Source organism: Perca fluviatilis, chromosome 19, assembly GCF_010015445.1.
Source record: "Perca fluviatilis chromosome 19, GENO_Pfluv_1.0, whole genome shotgun sequence".
NCBI lineage: Eukaryota > Metazoa > Chordata > Actinopteri > Perciformes > Percidae > Perca > Perca fluviatilis.
Window position 1 is genome coordinate 10,495,676 of NC_053130.1, and position 22,018 is coordinate 10,517,693.

General features: G+C 38.9%; 1 protein-coding gene across 1 annotated transcript in view; it reads right to left on the bottom strand.

The window, feature by feature from the left end:
* The window catches only part of anapc1 (anaphase promoting complex subunit 1), a 67,061-nt gene extending 48,867 nt beyond the window's left edge, over positions 1–18,194 (bottom strand). The window contains exons 1-17 of the mRNA XM_039784723.1: positions 18,007–18,194; positions 16,476–16,715; positions 15,884–16,048; positions 15,118–15,160; positions 14,918–15,015; positions 13,199–13,281; positions 12,965–13,038; positions 12,645–12,790; positions 12,408–12,565; positions 12,166–12,297; positions 11,717–11,932; positions 9,485–9,580; positions 9,113–9,203; positions 6,934–6,999; positions 6,663–6,800; positions 6,104–6,247; positions 3,057–3,117 (exon numbers count right to left, since the gene is read on the bottom strand). Coding sequence (XP_039640657.1) covers positions 3,057–3,117; positions 6,104–6,247; positions 6,663–6,800; positions 6,934–6,999; positions 9,113–9,203; positions 9,485–9,580; positions 11,717–11,932; positions 12,166–12,297; positions 12,408–12,565; positions 12,645–12,790; positions 12,965–13,038; positions 13,199–13,281; positions 14,918–15,015; positions 15,118–15,160; positions 15,884–16,048; positions 16,476–16,691 — 1,927 coding nt within the window. The 5' untranslated portion in view covers positions 16,692–16,715; positions 18,007–18,194. The remainder of the gene's footprint in view (positions 1–3,056; positions 3,118–6,103; positions 6,248–6,662; positions 6,801–6,933; positions 7,000–9,112; positions 9,204–9,484; positions 9,581–11,716; positions 11,933–12,165; positions 12,298–12,407; positions 12,566–12,644; positions 12,791–12,964; positions 13,039–13,198; positions 13,282–14,917; positions 15,016–15,117; positions 15,161–15,883; positions 16,049–16,475; positions 16,716–18,006) is intronic.
* Between the last annotated feature and the right edge of the window lie 3,824 nt (positions 18,195–22,018).

Genomic DNA, 22,018 nt, shown 5'->3' on the forward strand with positions numbered 1-22,018 from the left:
TTATGAAGAGGAACGCCATGTGCTGAGTTATTTAAAAAAAAAAATGATAACAATAATAAGAAAGAGCATACACAAACATTCTGATCTGCTTTCAAATCAACCATGAATGTGATATAATTCATTACAGAGTTATGATTCCCCAAATTCCTTGGGACCACATAAGACTTTAAATACCAAGTCTAATCAAGTGAATCAAGTAACGCCAGAAGGTTGCTAGTTTGGATACCTGGTTTGAGAAAGAGTTTAAGTAATTTTCAACAAATGCAGAATGCACATGAAAACTGAAAGAGAAGAGCATAGAGCTCTCTCTACTTATGTGTTTCCACCATCAGCCTTAGTTGAATGAATATAACTTTAAAAATAATATTTCCTTCATTTTAACAGAATTGCTTTTTTTCTGATGATCTGCATCCTGTTGTGACACGTGTTGGCCTCTTCTCCTTAACATCAGAAAACAAAAAAAGGAAATAAAAAAAGAACCTACAATACAACAGTAGTTAGTGTTACTGTGTCTCCTAACAACTCTGACCAATGATTCCTAATCAACGTCACCAGGCTATCTTAATTGGACATCCCGAGTGGGAAAGGTCAGGGAAGAGGTGGATAAATGCCATTTCATTAGAGGAAGAAAGCCTTGTCTGTAAGATCGATTACTAAATAATGGGCAACGCATGGCAAAGACACAGAGGTAGACACACACACACACACAAGGCAGATATAATTATACACACACCTTAGTGGTGCTTTTTCTTTTTCCTTTTTTAAAAGGGTAAGCTTTAACAAAAGATAGAGGAGATTAAGAAACGTGAAGGTTCATGGTCAGAGCAGATGCTGAGATCTGAGCAGACCCAGGGACCCATTAGTGGTAAACAAAATAAAAGATAAACCGGTAGACCTCTGCTTTAATTGGTTTGAAAATAAAATAGATTGTCAGTGTAATGCATATTAATTAATAATATTATTCCTTCCACCAGTTACTTTTTGCTTAGGAGATATAAAACCAAAATGAAAATAAAGCTTTTTGGCCCGTGTCTCTAGTAACAAGTCATTTACAAGAACTTCAATTTCTGTGGAAGTTTCTGGAACAGAAAAATGCATATGCAATTATCCGCAGCACGCCTCAACTTATGTGTTTCCACCATCAGCCTTAGTTGAATGAATAGAACTTTAAAAATAACATTTTCGTTAAAGTTAAAGCTTTAGTGTGTAACTTTTTGATGTTAATGAACGTCGTCCGTTATATTCAAGCCATTGCCAAATGAGTTGCTACAAAGCTAATTAAGACCATCAGCTCCACAAAACTCCCTCTGTATTTCTCAGTATGGCTATGTTCAGAAGATTGTGGAGTCCTCATGGGGGCGGCAGAAACTACGCACTATAGCTTTAAATATAACAACAAACCTTTACAGAGCTACAGTCGGAATCAAAAAAAAAATTTGACTGGCAAATACTATCCTTGTGTTTTAAACAGCATGAATAAGAAAACAATGTTAAAAGAAAGCTGTAAATTAATGTAAATGAACCATCCAACAGGACATAATTAGTAAAGAGATTTAGAATCTGTTTTATTGGGGAATCGACAAATACATTTAGTTTAAAGTACTTTAGATTGTATTTTGATACAATATGGTATAAAAATAGCTTTTGCAAATGTTTATTATAACATAAAAAAATGGTAAATGTAATTGTAATCTATATGTTCACAATTTGTTGACAGGTCAGTTTGAACAACTGTTTAAAGAGAAGGTTTGAATTGAATTGACCCAAGGAACAGACAGGTTGCGTGTTAATTTGCTAATTACTGTAACTGAGGTTCCCACACAATACATTTCCCATGTTTCTCTCAGTTCATCTACCCAAATGAGTCTTCCACCCCAATTCCCTTAGTAGTTATTTATTCACATGTCTTAAAGGGTTAACTTTGTTTTGTAAAACATAAAGCTCAAGGCTCTAGAGTGCGACCAACATTTGTAAGGGTGCGACTAAGATTTTTACTAGGTTGCACCGGTGCACCTAACGTCCTCGCATCCGCTGCCTCTCCACTAACGAGGCAATGTCGTTTATATGGATATGGTTTAATGTTGCGTTACATGACCCATTCCTTCTGGACAGACAGACAGACAGACAGACAGATAGATAGATATTCTTTTTTTATATATATCCTAGGCTATTTATTTCAGATAACTTTCATTTACATGTGTTGCAGCTGTATATTTTTAAACTGGAAAAGGAAACCCTGTCTTTGCATTTTATTTTAATCACAATCTGTTTTAATAAAAGAGCTTGTGAAAAGTGGCTTTGACTTAAAACTGAACATTTAGCCCACTTTGTAAAAAAATACAGAGCTATATATTGTGTATTACCATTCAGCGTTAACGGCGATGCGAGGAAAAATATGGGTGCACCTAAATTTTGTGCTGGTGCACCTAACCTAAATAAAAAAAGTTAGGCGCACCAGTGCAACCAAGGCAAAAAGTTAGTCTGAAGCCCCAAAGCTCCAAAGAGATTTAAAAAAAAGATCGCAGTCTCACTCATATTTATTTATTGACCACTAACTTGTGCTACAAATAATAAAGAAAAATACATTGAAAGAATTCTGTGCATCTGTAATAGTAGTGGCTTAATCATTATCTGTGTGTGTGTGTGTGTGTGTGTGTGTGTGTGTGTGTGTGTGTGTGTGTGTGTGTGTGTGTGTGTGTGTGTGTGTGTGTGTGTGTGTGTGTGTGTGTGTGTGTGTGGCGTCGTCAATTACACAAACATAGTTTTGCGTACTTGCAACGTAGGGCAGCTCTCAAACCTAATTTCCAGAACCTAACTGCCCTGACTCAGCTGTGTGCGTGTTTTTTCTACATTTTAACGACACAAAGCATTACTGACCAACAACAGCCGTAATATCTAGTTTTAAATGCGTACATACAGTATGCATCCTTCTGTGCTTCAACAAAAGCAAACATAAAACAAGTGTGTGTGTGTGTGTGTGTGTGTGTGTGTGTGTGTGTGTGTGTGTGTGTGTGTGTGTGTGTGTGTGTGTGTGTGTGTGTGTGTGTGTGTCTCACCAAGCTCTGAGGTAGCAATATCTGGGATGGAGATCCTCAACATTGTGCCACTGTTTAGTTCCTAGAGAGAGAGATTGTGCACAAATTAACATTATATTAACACTTTGAGTTCAACTTCATATCAGTGCTTTGACAATAAACTATCTACAGTAAATTGTACACTTAACTCTAAATCTATTCCTCCAGTGGAAAGTAAAATTGGAAAAGGGAGACATTTTGACTTGTCATGGAAGGAAAAGCACAGGTGTTATTAATAACATTATGAATGGCTCTATTCTATTCAATATACCTTTTTTCACCAAAGTTAGCATGTATATGCAGCTTTTTTTAAAGGGGGTAAACCCGCTAGAAACAGGCGATAGACTCCTTTTCCACTGCCAGTAGATGAGCACCTTTATTCTTTTTTTTCCCCTTGTGTGTCACGTTCAACGTCACAAACACGCCAGAAAACAGGGTTAGTCTCTTTCAAACTAATTTGGAACAATGTTCAAGCCCTGCTCGAGCAGAGACAGATGTTAGTGGGTGTAAATGGGTTTTTTGACCAGTGGGAAAGGGGCAGTGTCCCAGTTAGTCAATACCAGTCCCTCCAGAAAAACGCGATTATTCAATGCATAATCAGCCAAAGTCTGCATATTCATGCGGGGGCCGCATTTTTTTCAAATATGCCGCACTTTCGCCGCATAAATTGCAGATTTCCGCGCAAAATATGCGGTGCTTGCATTATTTCATAATCCCCGCATTTTCGTTGCAAAAAAGTCACATATATCTTAGCAGAAAGTTGAAAAAATGTTGCATTTACTTCACACAAGAGCAGCCATTTTCCCCTGTTGCCATGGGAACGTTATGACGTGACGTAATTACGCGACGTGAACATCATCGAAAAGCAGGGTGTTGGAGGTTGAATTTGACATGTACTTTGAGTCTCTTAAGTTGGTATCCAATAAGAAAGCTATCTTAATATCTGATGTCTACTCAAATTTCTTATTTTAAGTGCTCCTGCTGTCTATATTATTAACGATTTTTGAAAATCTGTCTCTTTTGTATCTTTTATTTCCCTCTGTTTAGACTATTACTTTTATTTTTACTTTAATATTAGATTATTTGTATATATTTTTGTATCTTATTTGTTTACTTATTGCAATGACTAAATATCTGTAAACTATTTTTGGAAATTAAGTTTAAAAAAAGCAGGGTGTTGGGGGAAATCACTTTTTCTTCTCTTTTTCATCAAACCGCAGTTCCCACAATTTTCGCAAGTTCCCGCAATTTCATCGCATAGAATTGCATAAATATCCCATCGCATTTTTTAAGAAAACATGCCGCATAATCAAGGATTTTTGCGCGCAACAATCACAAAAAAACGTTTTTCTGGAAGGACTGCAATACACAGAGACAGCATGCACAGTTAGGACCCTGAAAGCAGCTAAATGTAATTAGACCACCATTAATCTCATTATTTACACCTTTGCTTTTCCTACGGTGAAAAAAATTGTTCACCACAAGGCAATGAAATACCTCAACAGAGAAGCAAAACTCCAGGTTAATAGATAAGTAAATTGGTGTGTGCTATGATTGATTGTCTCCAAGTACACCAAACACCAACAGCCCGGAATCACACATCACCCCAATCAGTAATTACACAGCAGGTGGTTATTAATTGCAGACAGTCGGCCTTATGTTGACTGCAAGTGAACTATAACCACTTGTTTTGGAAGTTGTGTTTTTCTATGTATATTAATTTGTGAGATAAAAGGGGTTTTATGTTTTTTTTGTATTTAGTGGCCCTTCGCTCAAAACTCTGAAAGTAAAGAAATATATCTAAAATTTAATTTACAACCCAGAATACCCTTGATATTCTTTTCATTTCATTAAAAAGGGCAGCACTCCAGTGGTTAAAACAACCCCAGTGCATTGTAAACGTAAACACTCAGGTAAAAAATAAACTGCAGTACAGAGGTAAAATGAAAAGCACCAAAGTGTGATTACATTTTGCATTACGTTGTCATTTGCAGGAGCCTTCATCATTTCAAGTGTGAACATTTCAATATATTTCATAACCATGAAATAAACATATTTCTGTGGTGCTCCTTTAAATAATCACAGCAATTGTTCATTTTTTAAGAAAAATAAGTGAATAATATTTTTTTTAGAAGAATATACATTAGCACAGTAGATTATTTCGAATAGGTGTGTTATAGAGGAAAAACCGATCACAACATCTTGTTACTTTAATTTTCTCCAGCAGGGTCGGTCCTGTTCTAGTCATCACTGATTAGAAAGAAACCCTGAACAGGAAAATAAACCGCCAACTTGACAACACACAGAGAGCAGCTGGTGCTTGAAAACTCCAGCGAGCTGCATTACCAAACAATTAGCCTTCAGATTGACACATCAAGGGGTCAAAAGGAAAAATCAATGAACAGAGTCAATATGTCAAAAAAGCAGCAGCCTGCAGACACCGTTTTGCACAGTCTGTTGATGAGAGAGAGAGAGAGAGAGAGAGAGAGAGAGAGAAAACAGTGGTCTGTTTTTGCTACTGTTGTGTGTATTCTGTAGATTCCCAGGGCTGGAGAGGCTGTCTGACAGGACTGACCCAAGAGGCAGAAACACACACATAAATACTCAATCCTTTGTGGCTCCCATTCACAAAAAAATGATGGGCCTGAATCACACAGACATCACTGACTAGAAACAAACCTTGAGGGAGACTCTCACAGAGTTGTTTTCTATGAATGATTAGACCTGCAGCTGCAGTCAGTCTGAAGTTTCCTTAACTGCAAACATTACCCTACATTGCATACAAGCCTCTTTTCTATGTTACACTGTAAAGCAACTTTATATATGTGTACATAATTTATAGTGGAAAATGTTACCATTCAGTCTCCTCCACCTCCAGTATGTTTTGTTTTGTTTAATGTCTGCAGTGTGTACCAAAACAGCAGCTTCTCAAAGTCAGACTACATCTGTACATCGCCACAACATTCAAGTTTGGAGAACATCTGTTCTGAATCGATTCAACCTCCTCACTTGAAAACTCACAAACTTACCAAAGTGACCCGGTTGCAGACCGGGTCCCGCAAGGCATGGATGTGGGGCGTGGCATGTTGGAAAGTGTAATCTTCCAAAAATGAACCTTCGTGGTGTTTAATGTTTGGACCCCTCAGCTCTGACACTGGTGAAGGCATAGCGGCCTGCAGGAGAAGGGGAAAAATAAAGAGGTGAAGCAGAAGTAAAGAGAAAAGGGGAGAACGGAAGGAAAGAAAGGGAGTAGCCAAGATGAGGTGACAGAATGTCACATGGGTGAAGCAATACAGTTTGTATGGTGAAGTGTTTTTTAAGAGATTATTTTCTGAACATTTCAAGCAGCGTAATGGAATAATTATAAAACAGGAAACCAAATCAAGCCTCCATGTTGACTGTGACAGATTGTCTTGCTCTGTGGAAATTGCTACTCAGATGGTACGAGATTGAATGGCAAATTAGTAAAGTAACGCTGGCACAATCTCGTAACCTAAAAGATGTATTATTACCAAAACAATGGACAAAATAAAATAATTTAAACTATCAATGCATAAGGAACAATATGTTTAAAACACATTGCGGTACCTCGTCCATTCTTTGGAGGTGCCTACTGCCAGCATTAGCCGGCGTGCTAACATTCTCAACCGGCGTGCTGAGGTGAGAGAGGTGGTTGGTCAGGCTGAAGGTGGGTGACAGGAGGCCGGGGACAAACACTTTACTGACCTAGAGCAACACCAAGACAGGAACCTCATGTTTTTAATCACACATGAATTTACTTCAATAAGCAGAAATGTCCGTTAATTGTTGTCTACAGCATGTAAAGACGCTAATGTGATTAAGTTTGATTCGTCCTTACCCTGGTGATTCCTGTGTATAGAACCAGACTGCCACAGGCCTCCAAAACCAGCATGGCACCTATATTCTGAGGACCAAAAGTTTTGTCAGTAACATCTTAAGTCACTCGGGCTGCAACTAACAATTTTAATTATCGGTAATCTCCCTATTAATTTCTCAGTTAAGTGAATAATAATTTGGTCTATACAATGTAAGAACATTTTATTATTTGCTTGTTTATCGGACCATCAGTAAAAAAAACCTAAAGCTATTCAGGTTAACTGTCCTAGAAGAATAAGAAAACCAGCAAATATTCACATGTGAGAAATATTCACGTGAGAAGCTAGAACTAGTGAGCCTTTTAACATCCATGCTTAAAAAATGACGATTAATCGATTATCGTAATTTTCTATAAATTAACCAATTGTTTCTGCCCTTATAAATCAGGCTTAATTAATATAAGAAAAAGTACATAAGTCAAAAAATAAGACCGTCTGTATTACAATTTGTATCGTGAGGTTGAAGGCAATACCCAGCACTGGTATTCATGTTTTTGTTTGTTTTTTTAGTTCATGATCAATACTGTGTGTGCAGGATAATAATACCTCATAAATGATTATGCTAACTAAAATGTGAAACCTAATCTAGTAGGTACACTAAAACTGCAAAAGTAGCTTAAAAGCAATCTACTAGTAGGTAAACTGAAATTGAAATCCAAAACTATGAAAAATTACAAAATGTCAAACTAGAATTACTCTGTTGCACAGTATAAACAGCTCACAGATCACAACTTCATTGAAACATCAATCAAGTGCCGTCGTTAAGACTTGGTGTGTGGAGTTCTGGTCTAATGATGAAATTCAATAATGTTCTCTGAGGCAGAGATTTAGCTCAGCTAAAAACACACACATTGGTTTCTAAAAAGGTAAAAGGTGCAAGTAAAGACCGAATTATATCAGACAGAAGACGTAAACATCCGGATGGTTTAAAGAGGATACAGTAATGGCTCCTATGCAATGTTCACAACATCCCACACAAACAATTTGATGTTAAATAAACATGCTTTCAGCCCAGACCAGCCATAAAATTCACACATATATGACAAATACAGAGAGAGTAAAATCCAATGAGCCCGTCTGTAAATGTTCAGAGCTGCAACCTGGAATATTTCTAGTATCATTTCTCATAGTTTGAAGTGGTGGCAAATACGAGGCCACAGTTATTTGCAAGTATTTTAGTCTATTATTAGACTCAAACTTTTTGGTTCCATACCAACTTTTGCTAACTACACAACCTACCTATACACACTGTTTGATCTTCATACATTACAATTCAATACAACATCTCTACAATACATTCCAAAATAATAGAAATTGAGAGAGAGAAAAAAAATAAACATCGCAATTCAAATATCTCTCTGAATGTGTTTAATAGCAATTTACCAAAGAATCGTTGAACAAGCAGAAAATAAACTTGAATAGGAGTGCTAAACTCAGTTTTACCGTCCAGAGTCTGGCTGTACCGGACTCTCTCTTTGATTTTAACGATAGTATTTAAATATTAATAGTATTTTTCAAAGCAGTTTTGTATTTGGGGTTTCATTTACTCAAGCATAATAGGTGTTTTGTTTATCAAATTGTCAAAAATAATAATAAATAATAATAAATGCATAGATTTACTGTACACAGATCAATCATGCTTGTCTTGCGTAGTCAGCCCCCAAAGGCACTTTCTGAGTCAGGAAAAACCCTGCATTCTACCTTCACAAGTTCATAAAGTTGTTAGTGACATTGTCGTTTCATTTTTGTTCCTTCCTATTTACATACATGAGGTGGCAGAATATTACAAACACCTCTCAGTATAATTCAGTCCAGTACAATAACACCATTGACCTAAGCACTAAAACATAATTAATTTAACACTTTTTGTGATAAAGACTGGACATTTTAGGCATCATAAAAGGTAGACTTTATGGTAGAACAGTTGTATTGGATTGCATTAGATTGTACAAGTGTAATAAAGTGACCGCAAGTGTACAGTACAATCACATCCTGTAAAACATAATTTTTTGTAACTGCTGATCTAAAATATTTACTAACTTACTGAATAAACGAGTAGATTGTGGGTGTATGTTTTGAATTCGAAATTGATATTGTCAATAACCTTCACCTACATACTGAAGAGTAAATATTGTAATCTACCTGCAGAGGCTCTGCATCTTTGGCAGGGATGGTCGTGACAGAGGTGAAGATTAGCTGAGATGTATTGTTGCTCTCAACAAACTTCACACATCTGTGGAAACAATGAAAAAGACACAGCAAAATAAGGTGGAGAGAGTGATGATGAAGAAAAGTAAGAGAGTTACATTTAAACTATTCTTTAGTGGTTTGTCTGGCATTCTACGTTCATGAGCAATCAATGTTTAGTACTGTTACTGTCATATTGCCTCAGGCATTAGATTTAGATGATTTTAGACTTTTAATGGGCCCTTAGATTCCACAACATAAAGTAGTGCATGCTAGGGAAGTCTTTATCAAATATGTATGGTGGCTACACTGTGTGGGTTTGTTGACCTGAGCTGTTGGTGAGACTCCACCAGGAAACAGAGGTAGCGGTTCTCACAGAGGTCAGAGGTCAGAAATACTTTACAGGCCTGGCTGCTCATATCCCTGCAAACACAAAAAGATGAAGATTCATGTTAAACAACAGCAGTAACTAAACAAGAACAGCAACAAAATATAATAATCTCACATTTACCATCGATGTAAGGAGACACGAGCTTATCAGTGATTTAGAAATGATTTCAGATGAACTTTTTAGCTAAATGGTTAAGGACTTAGTGAGGATTCTTCTAGATATGATGTTCTCTTCATCTCTGTCATTGATAGGTCAACATAAATCATGGCAACTTTTTAGTAATTGAGTAATTCTACATAAAGAGGCAAATTTGGTTCACACGTGGTGAAATGCTTCACTTTTCTCTACCTGGGTGCTACCAAATTCCCAAAAAAATTACAAATCAAGTATATGAGGAGTTAGGGATGTTGAAATGAATCATTGCATCGAGTTGCGGACCTGGACCAGGGCTCGACAGGCTTGTCCGCGACAAGTGAATTTCTTTGTCGGGCAAGTGGAAGAGAAATTGACTTGCCCCACTGGACAAGTTAAAACTCAAACAAAATAAAATGCCATGTTTCTTCACGATATGTGCTACTCATTACGTCTATTTTACCGGAGTAATGTTCTGCGGTGTCTGCCAGCCCGGGGGCAACATTACTTGGCTGACAAGTAATGGCGCTTTTCCATTACATGGTACCTGCTCGACTCGCCTCGACTCTACTCGCCTTTTTTGGTTTTCCATTACGAAAAAAAGTACCTGGTACCTGCTAACAGGTGCTTTTTTTAGTACCACGTCAGTCGAGGTTCCAAGCGAGCTGAGGCGAGCCGAAAAGGTGATGTGAAAACCTGCAGGCTGCTGACTGGTCGGAAAGAATCGTCACTGATCGCTGCATTGCTAGCGAGAGACGGCATTTTTAAATAGTTTATCCAGCGGTGGGTTTTTTGCTGCCGGAGGCTCCACGCAGAGCTTTCTCCGTAGCATACAAGTGGCCTGATGTTTATACTTGTGCGCTGGTGTGTGCATGTGTGGTGTGTGTGTGTGGGGAGCTGGTGAGCGAGGGAGAAGTGAGAGAGTGACGGCGATTATCTCCGCAGCGAGTAGCGACTCTAGAGTCATATATATGTGAGAGAAACAAAGTGTCTCCCCTGTTCTTTCTGACCACGGTGGGAAATCTGGAGCAGTAAAAGTTAACTCTTTGATATCATGTTGTTTACGGAGACAGAGAACCAGGAAATGAGTCGGGGAAAAGCAACGCTACTAAGCCACGCTCACGGCAGTCGCTATGACGACCAGCCACGCTGAGGCGGTACTAAAATCTGCAATGGAAAACGGACGCACAGCGCGTCGAGGCGAGTAGAGTCGAGTAGACGCCATGAACTGTAAAGTAGCTACACCTTTTAAAGGATCCCTTGGTAAATCAGCCTCTGCCTGGTAGAAAGTGTTTCAACTGAATTTTATTAGTGTTTGGATGCTTTCAACGCTTTGTTCGAATTCTGCTTTAGCAAAACACACACAATTTTTTTTTTATGTTTTTGCCTTTTGTCTGCTGTGTTCAGACTCTGCTACATTGAGGAAGTGTATTTTTTTTAAAGCAGATACAAGAAAAGGGGGAGTTCACATATATATCTGACTGCTTGAATTTGTGGATGAAAACCACGTGTAGCAATATATAATAATATTGAGGAGGTGACGAATCGTGATGCCTCGTGATATCGAATCGAAGACAGGATAATCGTAATCGAATCGTAAGACCATTGAAGATTCACACACCTATGAGGAGTACCTCAATAACTGCATAGCAAGAAATAATTATATTCCCAAAAAAAATTATCTGACATAACACAACAGGGGGGAAATTCTGGTTTTCTGATGATGATGATGATGCTGGTAATGATGGCTGGTGACACAACTTTATGATAAAAAGCCATTACATTTTCTGGCATTTATTCATAAAAGTGATGTACCTAAATATACCGAAAGTTCAGTCGCTAAAATAGCCAAGAAAAGCTAAGAAAGCTAAGTAGCTACATTACTGAACTCAGCAGAATGAAGGCCATCACTTAAAAGACAAAGTTGAAATCCCATTAAAATAAAAAAAATAGCAATAATTAATTCTCAATATTGTCTGTCATTGATGTAAATGAAGCATGTGCCTACACATATAGGGTTCAGTCCTGGTAATTACCTGTGACCAGCTGTGACCGTCTCACTCCACAGCTGCTCCATACAGAGGTCGGGTATGATGGGCTCCATCTCCGGTACCAGCATTGTCTCGTTGACCGTGCTGTTGGGAGAGTGTATCACGCCATGGTGCCCCCTGGGGGACGGGCTATGGAAAGACGTGTTGAAACGAGCCGCGCCTGAAAAGGATGGAGCCGCCATGCCTGGAGAGTGGGCACGGCTGGAATAGAAGGATGGAGGAAGACAAAAAAAAGGGACATTGTACACAGGAGTTTTTAACCACTACCTTTAACATTCAATGGTCTGAGGGCATCCTTAATCAGGCTGGAAAGTTCAGTTAGGGGCTGACTGACTGTCTGTTTGTGTCACGTAATTACGTTTTATGTGTAATCGGTGTTTCTTAAAAAAACATTTTAAAAATTACGTGTCCCTTCAATTTCGAGTCAAACTCACCTGAGGGCAGCCATGTTGGATATACTTGGGGAATGAACACGGGAGTGAAATCCTGGTGAAGACGTCATGATCCTGCTCTGGTGGCTGTGCAGAGCGCTGTAGTGGAGAGGAGAGCCAGGACCAACTGCACAACTAGGAGCGGAAAACAAAGGACGGGATCAGACAATATGGCATTTCCATATGAAGGCCAAAAATCTCACATATAAACTGATGTGAGGACAACACTTTCACTTCACTTTTACCTTGTTCCAGTTCCGGGACCGAGCCCGGTTGCCCCACTTCCACCAGGGGAGTCCAGGCGGGAGATATTACGGAGGTGAGAGGTCAGTAAGCCAGATGCCATCAGACCCAACGGAGTGCCAACTGGATCTGCTGTACACCGCAGGACTGTAGAACGCTCCTGATGGGGGTAAGAGGCTCAAGGTTAGGGAAAGGTTGACTCTCTGTGTTTGAACACGTATGTCTGTGTATTCACTCACATCCTGTGTCACTTTGCGCAGGGCCCAGACAGAGTGTATTCCTTGTACAGTGTCATAGGAGACAACTACAGAGGGCTGACAGCAGCTGAACACTATCTTCATGGTGGCATCAGATGCATATTGTACATGGGATCCTTCAAACAGACCTGAAAAAATAAAAATAAAACAATCACACATAGAATCAGGTTTAAGTATGCTGATGACTCATTATATGAGAGAGAGAGAGAGAGAGAGAGAGAGAGAGAGAGAGAGAGAGAGAGAGAGAGAGAGAGAGAGAGAGAGAGAGAGAGAGAGAGAGAGAGAGAGAGATCGTGTTGTACCTGCAGGTTTACACACTACTGGTGCGATCTCATCTAGAGGATGCAGCATGCTGAACACTGTGGGCAAAGGTTCCCTGTAGAGAAAAAGAGCTCAGTACCTCAGTTACCTGCCAAATGACAACGGTTTGTGCGAGTGTATGACTAGAAGGTTGTCCTTAATGCAGACACATCTGTTCAGGTTTTGTTCAGCTCTTGACTTGTGTATACATATGCATGTGCAGTGTTAATGTGTACCCGGGGAGGCTGAGTTGTGCGTCAGTCGCTGTATTTTTTCGTTCCAACAAAAGTCCAAACTTTGTTGCCCAGACATTTGAGACCTGGAGGAGACAAGAGGGGATAGACAGGGGAGACATTTTAAAACATATAGCTATGTTGTTGTGTAATAATGCCAACAGTTAATGTTTAATGAAAATGACACAGCTCAATTTCAGTCAAAAAAACATTACGGTAAATAAAGTTCATCAAATGATGTTAAGTGGTGAATGGCAGGTAATTATTGCTGGATGATGATTATTATTATTGCTGGATTTTGGACCGTTAGTCGGACAAAACAAGCAATTGAAGTCACTTTGGGCTCAGGGAAACTATGATGGACATTTTTCACTACCTTCTGACACTTTATAGATCTAACGATAAGTCCATTAATTAAGAAAATAATCAGCAGATTATATGATCATGAAAATTCTTGGTACATGCATCAATATTTGTAATAATATTTCATATGATTTTTGATTGAACCTTATAACGAATTTCTAGTCTTTGCAACTTCTAAAGAGAGTTGAAGGGTCAACTAGAGAACACCACCCTGAGGGTTCTAGTGTCAAGGACACCCCAGCAGTGGAGATGCTTCCTGTCACAAAGGCTCTCAAGGATTTTCTTGCTCTGCTCAAAACACCAACATCTTGTCTGCTTGCCTCTGTATTCACTGCAACCATTTCATGAGAGTGGGTGTCAGACCTTCCATTAGTAAATATCCAACACATTACCACCTTAATAGGCCTCAAGCAAGAAAAAACAAACAGAGGAAACATGATTTCCTCGGAGCAGCCCACCAACACGGTTTCTTCAAGTTATTGGTTAAAACACATCCCTGAATCAAATTGCATATTGTTGCTGTGCAACACACTAATGAGACAAATACACACAAACACACACACACTGAACCCATACATACATGTGGGGTGTCTCACACACACACACACACACACACACACACACACACACACACACACACACACACACACACACACACACACACACACACACACACACACAGGTATCTATATTGATTGGGTTGATTACCATTGTCAGTGATCCAAAATTTCCATTATTATTGGTTAGCCAGACAACAGTTCAGCCCTGGGGAATATCACAAATCTGACTAACGCTTACACACAGACAGACACATACAGACACACACACAGACAAACACACACACACAAAGAAAACAGCTAGGGACTTTTTATTTAAAGGAATATAAAAGTCAGTAAGCATGCCCATTGTACAATATGACTGATTTTCCAAAATGGACAATAAAGCATTTTGTAATTCAATCCTCTTTATAGTTTTCATATACTCACAGATTGGAAGGTGAAACCTTTCTGTGATACACTGAATGAACTGAAATGGTTGTTTATTGCTACATGCAGCAAATGTTCTCGTTGGAGGCTCCAAAAGGTAGCCGCAACATGTTTCTGGATATTAAAGTTTGAAGAATTTAAATATCCATAAGCTCTTATCATTAAGTATATAACCTGCACACATCAACATCATGTTTGCCAATCTGGTTGGTCTGTGGTAAGTTACACCAAACGAAACCAAAGTCACAAAGATCAAACGTTGGTGAATCTGACTAGCTGAAATTCAGCAGGTGCTTTTGAATTTCTCTACACGTCTTGACTCCTCTCTTCTGTGGGATAAAACATTTCCCACCAGTGTATATCTCCTCCTCACCTGAAAGGGTAGTGGTGAGATAAAATCCTTCCCAGTTACAGTGTGAACGTTCACACAGCTACTCTGCACGATACACACTGTCTGCTCCACGTCCTCCTCTGTAAAACAACAATGAAGATTATGTATCTTCTTTACAGAACTACAATGAATAGAAAACTTGAAACAAGACGTGCTTCTCAACATTTTGAATGACACAGTACCGTCTGTCTTGTTCTGAGGGACAGCAAAGGTACACCATAAGGCCTGCAGACAGAATATAAAACAGTGTCAACATGTTGCAAAGACAAACATTATAAGTCCACTTCCATTGTTCTTGAAAATTTGTGTTTTTAATCTAATGATGCATCCATACAAAAAGTCACAATTCTTATAATCTCATTCCCAAACTTGTATTTCTCAATTAAGTTGTTTGAAAAGCTTTTGTCTTACCCGAGAATGTAAATAAAATGTATCCGACACCTTAATTACCATCTAATTTGTCTAGTGAGCCTTCAGCTGTTCTGCACAAAGACTCTGGAATGCCCTCCCCTCCCACATTCGACAGGCAGATACAGTCAATTCATTTTAAAAAAATGTTAAAGACCTACCTTTTTAAGAAAGCTTTTAATCTTTAAGTCTTCATAGTACTAAATCGCCATAGAAACCCTCCTGACACACTTTTTTACTGCTTTTCTGACGTTCTTAGCACTTTTCAGATGTTGTCTATTTTGTAAAATGTATCACTATGAAGCTAAATGTATTTTATTGTATTTTCTTCTTTTATGCCCTCTTAAAATGTAAGATGTCCTTGTGTATCTAGAAAGGCGTCCGCCAAATAAAATGTATTATTATTATTAAAATATACTTATTGTAAAGCAAAAGGACACTTTCACAGATAGAAATCAACATAGTTTCCTAGATCTGCCCTCGGGGAGAAGAATGGTATCACGATACCTTACGGCCTAAAAACAGCATTCAGTAACCGACCTGCTGCACTGGGCTGTCGACGGTGAAGGCCTTATATACGTTGGAGGCCTGGGTCCGACTGCCCTGGCTCCAGACAACCACAGTTCCTGCTGCGTAGAGCTCCTCTTCAAACTCAACATCTTCCTCCCTGACTCCCTTGCAGCCCTTCCTAAGCTGCCAGCATTCCTGCCAATCAAAAAATATCCATTAAGCCAACACAACAAGGACTGAATCAAAAATACAAACTACAAGTTATATATATAGTTATAAGTTTTATATATATTTATAAGTTATATATATATTTATAAGTTATATATATATATACATACAACATTACATTTAACTTGGTACCAAGTTAAAAGTAATGTTGCATCACATTGACTTAACTGCAATAGCTAGTCAACTAACATTGTTAAAAAAGTATTTTTAGTGCCATACAATGTAACACATTTTAAAGCGATAACAAAAAAACAATATCAAAATTAAAATTCCTTACTTTCTTTTGCTGTATATTTTCTCCTGCTGCTTGTATCCTTTTTATTATTTTAAGTGATTGTATAGGTGGAATATAAGCATAATTATATAAAAGACATGTAATGCCATGTAATCTCACCCTCTCTCTCTCCTGCAGACTGACTTCCTGCAGCGACCCCACTAGGCCAGCGGCGCCATCTGACGACCAGAGCTCAGAGGCGGGCTGGAGCTCTCTGAGCTGCAGGTTGAAGGCATTTGGATGGTTCCTGCAGTGCTCGCGGCCAAACGGGACAAACGACTGCAATTCCCCTGCTGCAATCATCGTGGCTGTCTCTTCATACACGACTTCCGACATGAGTTCCAGATATCAGCATTATTTCTAGGAAGAATAGGGGATGAGGAAGACAAATAAGCAAGAAACATTTTGTCATTTAGCCTACTGGCCACAGCACAGTTTGATTGGTTTAACATATTCTACCAGACTCTTTCACGGTTGTTCATCTAGATAAGATTGAATGCAGGAGAGTTTAGACAAAAGGAGGAGGACTTTCTATGTCATAAAATAAATCTAGGGCCATACCTATGCAAATGTTGTAAAACAAATATTTAAATCCATAAATTAAAACATTTTCACTACATGGAAATGAAGTGTGGGGCCCAGAGAAAAAAACGGAAAAAGGGAACTGCAGCCTATAGGCAAACATAAGAACGCAGTTTTTCACCAAAATAATGCTTATTACACTTACATTGTAAACCTGGTGCAGCATGTTTTGGTAATACTGTACTCACTTATTGTCACACATTATATTTTTGGAGAGGACAAACCTACTAGCCACATAAAAAAAAAGTGGAGTGAGTGGATGATAGAGAGTGACAGCTAGGTTTTAATTGGCGTTAGCAAGGTACCTCGGGAAAGTAAAACTTAAACGAAGCCCAACTTTAATGTGGATGAGGATAATTTGTCCATAGCTGTCATAACAAATAGCTATGAATTTAGACAAAAATCCCAAAGTTTTGCAACTGTTAAGACAGCGGTTGTCAAATTATGGTACTGGTGTTTTTAGTTGTACTTGAGGTGGTTAAGGGGTTCCACTTCAAAATAAATAAATGCATTTTACTTTCATTTAACGCTAGGACGTCATCACACTGACTTGATTATAATGATCAGATTAGACATGTAGACATAAGTGAATATCGTTAGTTTGTGGCTTTATTCTCATTTTACATATCACTTACTTAGCTAGCATTAAACAATACCAAACAGGGCTTTAGGTTAGCTATCTGTAACGTTATCCCTCACATGTAATTACATTGTTAGAAGCCGGTACAATACGACCATACGACATACAAATCCCCAAATAACAACTTGTATGTACTGTAGCTATGTGTATACTGTTGACTCTGACAGACGCTACATGCTAGCAGCTAGCTGTAAGTTTTCAATTCACAAGTTACCCCAAAAAGCAGTACTTAACAGCCAATATGATTGTGTAAATTAGCTATATGAATAAAAGTGTTGAAAGTTAGCTGTGAGTGAAAGGCTACTATAAAGTACTCTTCTAACGCTAAACACCCTCAGAGTACCGTTGTTTTCACTGGCTCTATTAGCACGCTAGCTAATGTTAGCTTCAGCTAGCTCTGAGTTTGCAGGCAGACGTTTAGCCGCTAACCTGATAGTATGGAATAGTCTGGCTCTTGTCGCTGAGTCCTTGTCTTTCCTTAGTATGAGTCTTGCTTGAGCACAACGTCGTCACCGGTGCCAACATAAAAACAACTCAGATCAGGTGCCAAACTGTGGATTTGGCTACCGCAGGTTTTCAAATGAGCGCGGACATCTTTGCTGTCCCGGCATCCTCTTCCTCCACGAGTCAACCAATCAGCAGTGAGGAGGAGGGGAGGACAGACCTGATAGGCTGCCTTCATTAGCACACTTTCTCAAAATAACATCTGCTTATGATGATGTGCAGAAGAATACAGTAGGACACCTCATAGTCACATTTGTATGTGAATGTTATGGTCATATGTTGATACAGTGGCTTAACAGTAGCCTAACTTTTTTGTTGTCTTACCATGAATTACAACATAAACCTTTATACCACAGTATTATTTTATTTTATATTATATTTCATACCTATTTACAGTAAGCGCAGTTCAGACTAAAGATTCAAGACGAAACCGCTTTAGAACGTCGCAGGAAAAGTCGGTTACTCACTCAAGCTACGATGTTTCTGTACTCAGCTGTTCAATCACAGAGGCTGGTTTTAGAACGTAAGGACGTCACCTGTTTCAACAGCCATTAAGAAGTAGCTGGTAAAGCACACAATATATAAACCTACCTTTTTTTTTATTTACAAACAGCTGAAATGGGAATTTAAGGCTGACACACCAACCCGATTATCGGCCATCGGACAGTCTGGCGAGGTCGGTGACTCGAGTCTGTTTGGTGTGTTCCGTGCCGTTGTCAGTCGGAGGAGCCGTTGGCTTTAATTTGGCCCGATTTGACATGTTGAATCGGCCAGTAGGCAGTTGGACTCAATGAGCAATCTGATTGGTGGAGTGCTAGCCCTTGACTAGCGAATCAATGCACTTATGTTACAACACCGGAAATGACGAGCGGGATGAGCATGACAAATGCCTCTCAAAATCTGACAAAAATCTTTCAAACTGACCTTTGTCTATCAAAAAAACATAGATTCAGCAACTGTATGGCCTATTTCTCGCTTAAAATGTTTTCAGAAACATTTTCGTGAGATCGTATTCCGAACGAGCCGCCCATATGGTTGGCTTTGAAATCATAGACAGTTAAAGAAATGGACTAATCGACACCATAGACTTCCACGGAGACCAGTGAAGTCAATTAGAAGGCACTTTTCCGGTGATGGCTGAGCGTTGCTGCGCAGCCTCAAACTGAGCTTGACGACATAGATGTGACGTGAGCAACCTGTCTGAAAGTTGTAAGTCTTCCGGTAGCTATGCCAAGACAAATCTCAATCATTCCCAAGCTTGCAGAGATGGAGAGCATGAGTAGGAGCTGTCCATGAGCGTAGAAACAGGAGCAACTTTTGGTAAGTATTCAGATGAATTATTTTGTCATTTTGACTCTATGCCTCCACGTCCCCCCAATTGCCTGCGAGCTTCTCCTGACTATACGGTAATTTATCTACTGTGCGACAGAAAGTCGCGTGGTTATGACACAATCGTTAGCCTATTTTTTATAAAAACGGCTGCTACGGAGCCATAACTTGAGATACAAGGTAATGGACCCTTTTATACATTGTTGTGTTTCTTTAGAAATAAACAATGGACAAATAAGAGTCTTTAAACGCTTCAGATGTAAAGTTATTCGCTGTCAAATTGACGCCAAAATGAATGGCAGTCAATGGAATGCTAGCAGAAGGTGATGGCTTGTTAGCCTATGAACCTCCTCATAGGACTTACACTGGAGATGATCTACCGTCTCGTCCCGTCTTATTGGTGGCGTTGCAAGAAGTTGCAAGTTTAAACTCGTGGCGAATCTTTGGTCTGAACTGGGCTTCTGCTGAACTGTTTTATGTTCTATGACTCTATTCTTGTTATGGAACGGCACTGGAGGTTGGACCCAAAAGCAGATGTGACACACGGGAAATACGTTTAAGTGATTTAATAAAGACACACACATATATATATATATATATATATATATATATATATATATATATATATATATACAGTGCAAGGGGCAAGGGGGTGTTGTGTCCAGGGGATCCAGTGGTGAGTGGTGGGTGCAGTGCTCTTTGGATGCTTTTCTATAGGCCTTAGTGGTCCCCTAATACTGTATCTGAAGTTTCTTTCCCGAAATTCAGCCTTGGTGCAGAATTACAGCCACTAGAGCCAGTCCCACAATGAGCTTTCCTTAGTATGTGCCATTTCTGTGTCTGTAGCTATTGAGGAGGAGAGGGGGGGGCAAGGTGGAGGGTGGGGGTGTGGCCTTGACCAACTGCCACTTTGCTCGTTTGAAAGCCATGATGTCTCTCTCTCATGGTTGGGCCAAATTCAATTTCTCAAAGCAGAAAAAGGGGAGGTAACCTTGCTCCTTATGACCTCATAAGGAGCAAGATTCCAGATTGGCCCATCTGAGCATTAATTTTCTCAAAGGCAGAGCAGGATACCCAGGGCTCGGTTTACACCTATCGCCATTTCTAGCCACTCGGGGAACCATAGGCAGGCTGGGGGAATGCATATTAATGTTAAAAAAAACTCATAAAGTGAAATGTTCATGCCATGGGACCTTTAAGTACTACTGGGAATGATTAGGGAATGAGCTTCACCTGGTGCAGCCTGCAAAATAAGCCATGCCACCAACTCACAGACACAGAGCATGAGGGAGAAACATGAGGGATCACAAACAGGGAAACAAACAATGCACACAAACAGGGAGAGGGAGGAGCTGCCATGATGGCATTATGACAGTTCTAGCTTCACTGTAGTTGTTGTGCATATGACAATGACAATAAAGAACTTTAATTTACATGTATGTATGTCTTGGTCAATCAAACATTAATAGATGTGATTAGCTTCTTTCCTTTTATTTTTTGTAAAAGTGTTGGACTTGAATCCTGCTAAATCCTAAGACTAAGATTAAGTTCTAAGACTTTAATGTTTAAATTTTGACTGGCTATGGTTGAAGCCACCGCACATAAAAGATCATGTGTTATATAGCATGTATTATTTGTATTGATAAATATATAAACACAAATAATATTTTTGTAGAATAACTTGAATATGAAGCAAGATCACTACTGGGCTGCTGCTGTCTATTAAAGTTACCGTACTTGTTATGTTGTTTATTTACTAGTTGAAAGATTTCAATTTTGCAATCAACAATGATATTCACATGTTAGATGTCAGAGCGATCAGGATCAGCATCAGCTACAGCTTGCCTATTAGTTAAAGTAGTATCTCTAATGATGTGAGCCCTGACAAGACATTTGAATACAAAGACAATACGCCTTTCAAACAGTGAAGTTTACTTGACTTTTTGACTTCATAACATGGTTAAATGTGGAGGATATTAATGAACGTTGCAGAGAGGATCACTGTCACCCCAATTAGGAATAAATAAGATGATATTTATATGGGGAAGTGGTGAGTAATTACCAGCATCTGTTTAAAGTCATGCCAAGATTCAGATTCAGAAAACAATTTAACTAATATACATTCTATTTTTATATTAGATTATGTTTTTATTTTATTTCCCTTTTTTCTTCATATGTTGTCTTATGTGAATACTAGGTTATTTGTAGAAATCTTGCTCTTTAGGTCATTACTGTAATTAGTAAGTACAAAAATTAAGAAAGAAAATATATCTACATCAATTTCCTCTAATTACTTAATTTATCCTAAGCCTTTCAGGCTGTTGACAAATAGACAGACTACATACTGTACTGTATCAGTAACTCCTTCTGCATCTAAGAAATCAAATTCAAGAAAAGGTGGTCATGAAAAATTATACCTGAGTGGAAAATGAGAAGTCTGGGCGTTATGGCTGTTGTTGATGGATGTGATGAAAGTTGCATGACAACACGGTATGATCTGACTGAGTTAACTCTCCCAGACAATATCAGTGCAGCCCCCTGGGTGGTGTGTGTGTGTGTGTGTGTGTGTGTGTGTGTGTGTGTGTGTGTGTGTGTGTGTGTGTGTGTG